This window comes from Syngnathus floridae, chromosome 11, assembly GCF_059516105.1.
Source record: "Syngnathus floridae isolate MCC-2025c chromosome 11, RoL_Sflo_1.0, whole genome shotgun sequence".
Lineage (NCBI taxonomy): Eukaryota > Metazoa > Chordata > Actinopteri > Syngnathiformes > Syngnathidae > Syngnathus > Syngnathus floridae.
Genome location: NC_142423.1, coordinates 3803195 through 3814105, shown reverse-complemented (window position 1 = coordinate 3814105; position 10911 = coordinate 3803195). Strand labels below are relative to the sequence as shown.

The window sequence follows — 10911 nt, the reverse complement described above, 5'->3', positions numbered from 1 at the left end:
GAACAAATATTTTGAGTTCACTTAACTAGAAGGCACATCACTAATACAAAACAGCAGACTACGTCAACACTTCAGGTTGAAATAGCCGACTGGATAATGGGATGGACTTTTATTCGGTAAGAACTTTGTTCGATCCCAGTCGTAGGAAATTGTAATATTATACATCTATTGTGCAATTATCCCGTTTGTTTTTTACCTGGTGTCGTGTCCATGAGGTGTACCTACACATATTGTCATATAAAGCAGTTAACCAAATGTCTGAATTTTATGTTTTAATTGGCGAATGAAAAAACAAGGAATAAAACACCAGACAAGTTTCAATATAAAAGTTTATTTGAAAATGATAATAATATTAAAAGTAAATTTCAAACCAGCAATCTAAGGTGAAATTGCAGTAGATATATTGGATAACAATATTTAGGCGTATATATGCATACACGTTATTTAAAAACTACTACAAGTGTTATGAAATCAAGATGACCCAAAGAGATGCATAATCTCCCAGTTGTTGCATAACGGCGCATCCCTTCATGCAATAAAGCTAGCCGTTAGCTTGGAGAAAACGTGCATAAAAGAAGTGGTGTTTCAGTGAGTGGTTCTTTCCTTCCTTGGCAAATCGTAAATCGACATTCTGGCTTCCATAGTTCACGCCAGGAGGGAGACGCAACACGTTCACTGACTGATCCGTTGATGCACGGGAAGGAAGGCAGTTCACCCATTAACTCGTTCGCGAACGGGAAAGTCAGTAGTCGTTCACTCACAGATCCGTTCAGTTGGGAACGGGAAAAGCAATTCGCGACTCGTTCGTAAACAGGAAGTTACGTCATTTTTTTCTTCGTTTTGATTTACAGCGTGGTGGCACCAGCTTCAATACGCATTACCGACACCTACTGGTTGAAGTCACATGAACTGAAAAAAGAACGAATCACTTTAGGAAATTATTCGTTCACTAACCTTAACCCTTGTATTTATATTCGCCAATCAAAACATAAAAATCATACATTTGGTTAACTGCTTTATATGACAATATATATATATATATATATATATATATATATATATATATATATATATATATATATATATATATATATATATATATATATATATATATATATATAAACACACACTTTCATTTACAAAAGAAATACAATTTAAAGAATATTTAGTATTTATTTTTATTCAATTATTCGACTCTCCATACATATATAGGAATAGGAACTTTACGTCTTTTGTTGTAATATAACTGATTTTAATATAGAAGCTGGTGTAACACTCAACAGCTTTTTGTTGGTGGTGTGCCTCGAGACTTTTTCCAATGAAAAGGTGTGCCGTGAATGAAAAAAGGTTGGGAAACTGTTCTAAGAGATGCAGCAGTCACTACAAAAAAAAAGGTTTATTGGCCACAGGAGCTGACACAACAAAGATCACAAGCAGATGCAAAACTATACAAATTGAAGAGCAACTTCTGCACCTCTAAATGATGTAGCATTCCTAATCAACAAACACATTTGCCTCATGAAATGCCAGAAATACATCAATCGTATATTCTTGCATGACAGTATGACACAGCACAAACTCTACAGAAGAAGAAATGCTTCTGCATGTGTGGATGTTGCAAGCAGTTCATTTTATTTACAAAAGAGAATCAGATGCGGAAAGGTGTCCAGCCACTGCAGAACCAAATCAGATTTGATTCCTCATGCGCTCCGTCTTCCCACGAGTGGGGCCTTTGAGAGCCGGAGCCGGAGTGATTAGCTTATTAGCATTTTAGCTGTAAACATCCCCGTCAGAAGCGCTTGTGGGCGCCCGTCTTGTTTCATTGTCACTGCAGGCCAGCTGGTTGTTGATGAAAGCATCATTTGGAAAAGTCCACTTCTGGATTGTCACGTCTCCTCACTCAGTTCAGAGTCAAGTTGGAGGCAAGCAAGGGTCCAAGGGAGAGGGGAAAAGTTCCGCCAAAGAAAGTCTGGATGACGTTTTTTTTTTGTTGTCCGCTGGAATTTTCCACTTGTTGGCTTTCTGCAGAAAAATAAAGAGACGGGTGAACATACTTGCCGATACCAACATATGGAACTTACTTTTAATTTTGTAAAACAAGAGAAATGTAACATGGGAGAGAAAATATTTTTGGTTCTCTACTTTAATTTAGTTATTTTCATCTCATATATTACATTTCATTTAGTTTTTCTAATTTAAATATTATTTGTCATGATTTATAAATAAACATTTGACATTTTTAAAAGCTGAGTAAATATAAGCCATTTTGGATTTCTTAGATTTGGGTTATCAGCTTCAATACTTCTGTGTGTTTTCAAATATTTGACCAATAATTTTAATCGAGTGATGTGGGCATACCTAACCCTAACCCCCACCACCACCACCCCCCCCAAAAAATATGCCTACATATCAAACAAGCGGCCATCCCTGCAGCTGCATGCACACGCAGGCTCAAACCCACACTCCTGGATAGGAGCAGTTAACATTCAACTCACAAATTTCCCATTTTGAATCAGTCTAAAAATAAAGACCACTATCACAAACCACAAGTTGTGCATGAAGCTTTTTAAAAATGAGCCACAGCTGCTCTCAGATCAGTGAAGAGTAGCAGCTAAAGATTTATGATGAACCCAAGAGCGTCCCACAGCTCGGGCCAAAATGTATACTACACACGTGCCCACACACACGCGCACACACACACACACACACACACACACACACACACACACACACACACACACACACACACACACACAAAACATGGACATGTGAAGCTTGGAAAATGAGATGTTTGTTTGTGAAGGGAAAAAAAATCTGCTGTCCCCTTTCTGCATAGACTGTAATCAAAATGCTCTTCTATCTTCTCTGTGTTTATACGTGTGCGTGTCCTAAACTTATGAATCGAGTTAATTATAGCGAGGCATGCACACGCAATGTGAAAACGCAGGCTATCATTTTGCTCATCATGATGAAGCCATGTTGTCTTTTCTTTCTTTGACATGTGACAAAGACGTCTAGAAATATGATGCAATTACTCAAAACACAATACAAAATAATTGAGTACAGATTTTGAAAGCAACAATAAATTCTCTTTTTTGAATGCAAAATTCCCTTTCAAACTAAATTAAATTCGAGAATGCTAATAATAATTTCCTAGGAGCGTTGCAGGCGTAAAAATCAAAATAAAGTGTTGCATAATAATATTTATTTACATCCTGCCTTGTGATTTTTTTGTTGATTAGAATTGCGAGATTATTATTGTGAGATTATTGTATATAAATTATTATTAGTCATAGCTAACTCAAGTATGAGAATTTTCTATAGTTCAGATGTGTGTACGAAACCATTAGTGCTTCTCATTAAGCTTCTCAAGAAACAGCTTTCAGTTTCAAAAAGGTCGCTGACCCCTGCATTGGGGTCATATATTTTCCCCCATTAGCATTATCTTCCTTCACAGATTGGTTGAGAGACATCACATGCTTCTACTGCCTCATAGTGGGCCACAAGGTGTCCATTTCAGGGCAACCACTTGAAGAGACCTTTAAGGCTTTTTTTAAACGGTTTAAAAATCTTTTTTAAATGGAGCTTTACTTTAACAAAGAACAACTAATGGGAGAAATGTAGAAAATGGGCAAGAATCTAACTTTACTCGCATTCTAGTATAGCAGTTGTGATTTTCCAAAATGCCGCATATTTTCTCTTCCATTCATCAAGTCAGCTCAACAATGGTGTGAGCCACATCTGTTCTTGACACATGTGCTCGCATCACGTCGGCTCCGAGGTCAAAACGAGATGCTTTGGCCCGTAGCGGCCCGCGATGTTGCGACGTGGTCTCCGAAGGCCGAGCTGATGAGAACAAGCAGAGCCGGCAAAGTGGACGGTAATAACTAACGCGTTGCGTTCAAGGACGCTCGGCTTCGGCTTTCCACGCGCGCCGCTGAGGCCCTTTGAGATTTCATAATAACTGCGAGAGCACCTGCAGTGAGCACACGCTTGCTTGTTTGTGTCTGGATACTGTCATGTGCGCTCACCGGCCTTTGGTATGAGCTGGGGTACTTTTCTCATATTGAAACTTCAGAGAATGTGATTTTTTTTTCAGTCAATGATACCTAGATGTATTTTCATTGACATTGCTGATCAAAGTAAAACATAAAATGATCTCTGTTCAGATGACACACACACACACATTGGTGCACCACTAATGAAATCTGACAACAAATACACACAAGTTCACATGCACGCATGACCCTCACCCGAGTCCGCACACCTTCCAAATAGCTCACAAGTGTTTCCAATCTAAAGGTTCCTGCTTGTCTGGGCCCCGAGCGCTGCCGCCTGATTGCACGACACTGGATACAACACGCAACAAACAACATACTCTATCCTCCACGAGGGCAACGAGGGGAATCTTTTGGATTCATGTGCTTTACCTGCACAACAATCAAGTGTCCAAAAAAGAAGTTTGAAGATGATCTAGTGCAACACTCCTGACAATAGAATAATAATTAAATGCTTTCTTTCTGGGATTATCAACTTTTATTGAGATGTTGAATTTCAGGTTCTTGAGACAGATTATTTGGTTTCATTTTGTTCCATTGTTTTAAGAATCAATACAGATGTGATCGTTTTGGTTTAAAATCGCCAATAAATATATTTCAACAGGCAGAAAAAAATTGGGGTTTACTCATAAAGACCCAGAAGTTTTGTTATTCTTTCTTAATTGCATTATCAATGTTATGAAATACTTAGAGCATATCTAAAAATTAAAAGGGTTCCATAATAATCATTTCATTTCAATAGTGTTATGGTAATTGACGATTAAACAAAAGCTACACGTTTTAGAGCTAAATTTTAACTGACAATTTCAGATGATGTGTCAATCAAATGTATCTAATTTTTGATCTGGTTTTGATTGAGATAAATGAAGACTCACAGAACTAATGTTTTGGTTGGGTTACGTATGCGTTTACACGCGCATCACACAAATACTCTTTTCGAAGACAAACTCTGCCCTTTGAAAGCTTAACTTAATCAAACAAGAATACGTAAATGCATGTGTGCGACTTGTTTGTGCCTGATTGTCTCGCCCAAACAGAATAAATGTAAATATAACTGTTTCCTTCCTGCCTCGTTATTTATTTGTTGAGCTCAAAGGCAAATGTTGGCGTGCCAAAGCGGTTGTGTGTTATAGACGTAAACATGCGACGGGCCTGTACACTGATGTCATAGAGGATTCGTGTGTGTGTGTGTGTGTGTGTGTGTGTGTGTGTGTGTGTGCGTGTGTGTGTGTGTGTGTGTATGTGTGTTTGTACCTGAGGGTTAGCAGTGGAGCGTCTTCCAGGAACAGCCATAAGTGTGGGACAGATAAGAGGGGAACAGTGGAAGTGAATTTGGAAGGGTTGCAGATAGATGGACGACGTGAGACATTAGACGATAAGATTTAAATAAGAAATGTAGAAAAAGAGATTGAGAGAGAGAGAGAGAGAGAGAGAGAGAGAGAGAGAGAGAGAGAGAGAGAGAGAGAGAGAGAGAGAGAGAGAGAGAGAGAGAGAGAGAGAGAGAGAGAGAGAGAGAGAGAGAGAGAGAGAGAGAGAGAGAGAGAGAGAGAGAGGGAAACGTGAGTGAGGGGGTCCTAGTGGCTGGCGGACATGGCCCAGGCGCCCTCCATCCTCCAGACTGAGAATGCGTAGCTCAGCCTCTCGTGGGCCAGGTAGTTGCAGCTGGCCAGTTTAGCGTCCATCTCGTCGCTCTGCAGCACCTGGTACAAGAAGTCGATGTAGCGCGACGCCAGTTTCAGGATTTGGATCTTGCTCAGCTTGTCCGAAGGGAGCGTCGGAATAATCTTGCGTAGCGAGGCGAAGGCGTCGTTGAGGGACTGGGTGCGCTGGCGCTCCCGCACGTTGGCGATCACCCGCTGGGAGTGGAGGTCCTCGAAGGGCTGGTCGGGCCGCGGGCCTAGCGAGGCGGGGGCCAGGCTCACCACGGCCGAGGGACTCTTCTTCACCCTCTTGGGCCCGGATGGCAGGAGGCCGGTGGGACTGCCGGCGACGCTGTCCTCCGTCTGAGCCAGATTGTCTTTCTTGGGATGAGGGGATCGTTTTCGGTGAGCCGACTGCTGGCTCTTCTTGGAGCCTCTTTCCAGTTCTTCTTCGCTGGCCCCTAGACCTCCTTCGGGGGAGTTAGTGCAGGACACCTCTTCTCTCATCTTACACCTTCCAAAAACCTTCAAAAGGTTCTGTCTTCTCTCTTTTGCCTTTCAAATACCTGTAAAAAAAAAAAAAATTCTTGTCCTACAACTTTATCTCCATCAGTGGCTGTTCTCGAATTCCCGCTCGTTCAACTTTCGCTTTCCCGTCACGACCTGGCAGACAGAATAACAACAAACCATCTGACAGGCCACCCCACCGTCGCCCTTTTTATAACCAAACGCTGACTTGGGGCCTGTGGGCATGTTTCATTGGTTGCGCACACTTGCAGGGGACGTGGTCAGGGCAGGGGAGCAGGAAGTGCGCGTCGGCTGGGCGGGCGATGAGAAGACGGGGGTAAGTGGTCCTCTCGGCCAATCACAAGTCCCCGACTTCATGTTGCAGCGATGACGGAGGCTTTATGGTTTCCAGATTGGGTCCACATGCACACTCTCGTTTCATTCACTACCACAAAAAAAGTCAACTGGAGGGAAAACATCAAAGGCAACATTGAGAGGAAATCGCATTCTTGAGAATTTAGAAAAAAGCACGACTCAAAAGCTTCAAGTTAGAATCTCAAGAAGTTAAGATTTTTCCGACTGTAACTCGGATGTTTTTCAGATTTTGCACTTTGCCAATCAATTTGTTAAATTCCATCCATCCATTTTCTGAACCGCTTAGTCCCCACGGGGGTCGCGGGCATGCTGGAGCCTATCCCAGCCGTCATCGGGCAGTAGGCGGGGGACACCCTGAACCGGTTGCCAGCCAATTGCAGGGCACACAGAGACAGACAACCATTCGCACTCACACTCACACCTAGGGACAATTTGGAGTCTTCAATCGGCCTACTAAGCATGTTTTTGGAATGTGGGAGGAAACCGGAGTGCCCGGAGAAAACCCACGCAGGCCCGGGGAGATTTGTTAAATTGTTGAAAATAATCCTGACTCCCATAAAACCCCCAGCACCTGACCAATACTTGTTTCACTGATGACCCAATGCCTCAGCTGTGCTGCTCAGTGACAGAACAACCTTTGACCCTGCCGTGGCCCAATGACCTGAGACTGCAGAGGTGAGAGAGCACCTAATTGTGCTATCCATGTCCTCGGGCTCAAATCAACACATGTTTCTTTTCCTCCATTTGGCAACCCAAAACAATGTGTATCTGGAGGCAGTGGGCTGCTTCACTCCATGACAACATGTAATGACAGCAGAGTGGAGCATTTGCAGTCAAATGACTCTGGGTTCGATTCTCAGCTCTGGTTTGCATCAGCTGTGATAGGATGGATGGATGGATGGATGGATGGATGGATGGATGGATGGATGGATGGATGGATGGATGGATGGATGGATGGATGGATGGATGGATGGATGGATGGATGGATGGATGGATGGATGGATGGATGGATGGATGGATGGATGGATGGATGGATGGATGGATGGATGGATGGATGGATGGATGGCGGGCGGACGGACCGACGGGTGGAATCATAAATGTCTAAATTTCAGACATTCATTTATAGACTCTAAAAATATTCTGGAAAATGATGATGAAGAAGCAGAAGAAGAAGAGGAAGAAAAGGAGGAAACCTGCGCTAGACTAAGACCGCAGTAACTGAAAGTGAGGGAACACTACTATACTTGCAATCATTTCCATTCATTCCAGTTCATTCCCGTAAACTGCCATTTGAAAATTCCCAGAAATTTTGCAACCGTACATGACAACGTTTTTGCGTCACGAGCAAAGTGACTAAACTGGAATGACTCTGAATCATGCATCGATTTCAACACCTTCACCATCCGCCATGTATATGTTTCCTGAACTGAGCCGACGTGACCTCAGAGACTCCTGAGAAAAGCGGGTTCAAAGTGGACCTCGGGAGTGTGAGCGTGATTGCGTGTGAGCATCTTTGATGAGCCCCATGATTGCACCGGTTTACATTTCATTCAACGGAAAGTGGCTCGCCCCCATTTGGGTTCAATCAACTTGAAACTCACGCGGTCTTCAAAAGTAGAGAGACAGTGAACTATGTTTCAAAACAGGCCAGGTCCACTCTCGGATTAACTGGCTTTAGATTTGGCTTTATTGGGAGACCTGCTGGAGACAGCGGCGGCACCGGAAAGCTATTGTTGCCGCCGCTTACCTTTTTAGCAAAAGCGTGGCGTCGTGCCACCGTGATGGAAAACATGAGTGAACAAAAGCGAGGGGGCCGAGCAGGAATGTCGCAGATTCGCGGGAAGAGAAGGAGAAAACGGGAAAAGAAAGGCAAGTTGGGGGTGCAGGGCGGGTAGGGTGGGGGGCGGGGGGGTGAGGCTGTCCAAACAGAACCAGATGCAGGAGTGTGGAGGCCCGTTTGATCTCGGTCCTCATCGTCTGATTGATGTTGCACATTTCATTTTCTTGTCAGAGCCTTGACATAATGTTTCACTAAACACTTGGGCCCTGCTTTTGTCTTTGTTTTATTTCCATAGTGGTCATAATTAACCCTTTCTGTGGCTGAGAATAGATCACAGGTATATTGATATATATCAGTGTATATATAGGCTTCCACACGCACACAGGGGGGGCTTAGGTATCAAAGAAGACCGAGATATGCATTGTCTGTCGGGCTCTCTCCGCCATATGGTTTGCTCTGAAATGAAATACGGCCACGGTGAAGCGTTTGAAGAGCTCCGGGGAAATAAAAAAGAAAAAACGGTTTTCTTTAAGTTCATAATGCCGTCAATTCAATTACCATCATATGGAGAAAGGTCGGAGAGCTGCGGAGAGAAGGTGTACAAGACTGTGACCAATCCTAAGTGATGTGTTTGGAAACCCACGCAGTCTCAAGCAAAAGGAACCGATACTAAAATTCCCCCCTCAACTTCACGCTGGGAGTCTTCGCCCTCTCGGCTGCTGTTATTGATGTTTGCGCACACGCGCGCCCTCCTCTACCCCCTCTCAGCCACACACCCATCCTTCCATGGCTCCATCCCTCCTGAGGAGCCGACAGTGGCACAAAGGCGCACATCTGGGACCCATTTCCCCCCTGGAGAAGCCCTTCCTGTGGGGTATCCACTTAGAGTGGCTGGGGAGGAGGATGGCGGCCGGGGGGAGGCTGAGGGTGCAGTGGAGGTGGGGGAGGTTGGGAGGGTGAAAACTAATAATGAGGACGGGAGGTGTGGATGATAAGCAGGTTGAGTCAACGCTGTTTGGCTGAAGACAAAACGGTCCAGCGTTCATCAAATTAATTGCATTTTCGCGGCCTTGTCTACAACACTCTCGACTCTTTTCATGTTACAGTCCAAATTATATTTTGTAATTAGATATATATTATTATTTTATGTTTTAATCTAAGTGTTAAAATTAATTAACAAGTGTAATTTTCCATAGTCACAAGTAGGCAGTACCAGGTACTAGTACCGGCTCAAAGTGTGCTCAGCTGATACTATAAAGGTGACCATGGTAAAGCAGATTTTCCGCCACAATATCGTTTGAGCACACATGGCCAGAAACGAGGAAAAAAAATAATTCTTAACTTGCCCTGTTGCTGTGCCTTCACTCTGGATGCTCCACAGTCCACAACGTCCACTTTGCTCCATCTGCATCATGCATTTAATATCCTCGCGAATAATAGTTACCTCCTCCTGCATAGAAAAAGTGGCATTAGTCATGACTATTTAAATGGATGAAACCTCACTGGCCGTTTCAGGTCATTTCCAATCTTGCATATTCCAACAGTGACAGTTGTGTGGAAAAAAAAGCAGCATCTGTTGAGAATCATGCGATAAGATCACACACTCCAAAGCAGCCACCAAGTGGACCCTGAGGTGAGATTGTTTTCACAAATGTTTGTAGATGTTATTCTCATGTATGGAGTGGCAGTATCTCTTCAAAAACAGCCAGCTCCCCTGCTGCGTGCCTGCCGTTATTATTCTTGTGTAGCTGCGTCTTATCTTCTTGCATTAGGCTATAATTTATCATAATATTTAGCGCACGGGCTTCCTTCAAATATCCCAGCTTTCATGTGTAATTTAGCTAATATCCTGCCCCGGCTCTGATTACACTGTTTAAGTTCAGGGGTCCGTCCCGCTGGAGCTCACAGCTGAGATAGGACGACGGCACGCTGCATCGGATCCATGACTCACGCATGATATTGACAAGTGGAACATTAGTAGGAGACCTTCTCTGCCTCTTCTAAAGGCATGCAGTTCCAAATTCCAACTTGACTGTAAAAAACAATCGCATTTCTAATCTAAAACCGCTAAAGACCTCAGGGCCAATTTGATGAGGATGGAAAGTGATTCTGCTTGCGTGGCTGTCAAAGAGAGCGTGACCAGGAGAGAGGTTGCGTGGACATGCTGCATCATGTCCACATGGGTAAACACGAGGTCAGATGGTCTTAGTGTGCATGTGCTAATGTGAAACACATACGTGGACCAAGTGTTGATAGGAACCTTCAAGTGACCCAATTTCTTAGGAAAAAAAAAAGAGGACAGGGTGGGTTGAAAGAGATAAATGAACATCTGAATTTCTATCGACGGCTTAGGCGAGGGTGCAAAACATGAGATAAAAAAGAACATTTTTGCATATTCATCAGGCATGAAGCAACACTATTTATAGCAAGGCAGCACATGAAAGTCATTTTCACCGCTGAGTCAGCAGCTGAAATTCATTGCAGTCCCTTCGATTTGTGTGCAAGATTTTGCAGTGAGTCAGCAGACCCAGTGACCATCTGGCCTCTGTGG

At 43.5% G+C, this 10911-nt stretch overlaps 1 protein-coding gene across 1 annotated transcript; it reads right to left on the bottom strand.

The window, feature by feature from the left end:
* Positions 1-1381: 1381 nt before the first annotated feature.
* LOC148390381 (twist-related protein 2-like) lies at positions 1382-10549 on the bottom strand. The gene is made up of 3 exons (XM_088390672.1): positions 9707-10549; positions 5313-6264; positions 1382-2022 (listed from the first exon to the last, which is right to left on the bottom strand). Exon 2 carries the CDS (start codon positions 6203-6205, stop codon positions 5633-5635), a length of 573 nt encoding a protein of 190 aa, XP_088246798.1. The 5' UTR covers positions 6206-6264; positions 9707-10549; the 3' UTR covers positions 1382-2022; positions 5313-5632.
* Between the last annotated feature and the right edge of the window lie 362 nt (positions 10550-10911).

Bases quoted from the DNA above. Each gene is read 5' to 3' on its own strand.
- LOC148390381 (XM_088390672.1), bottom strand. From the start codon at position 6,205: ATGAGAGAAGAGGTGTCCTGCACTAACTCCCCCGAAGGAGGTCTAGGG.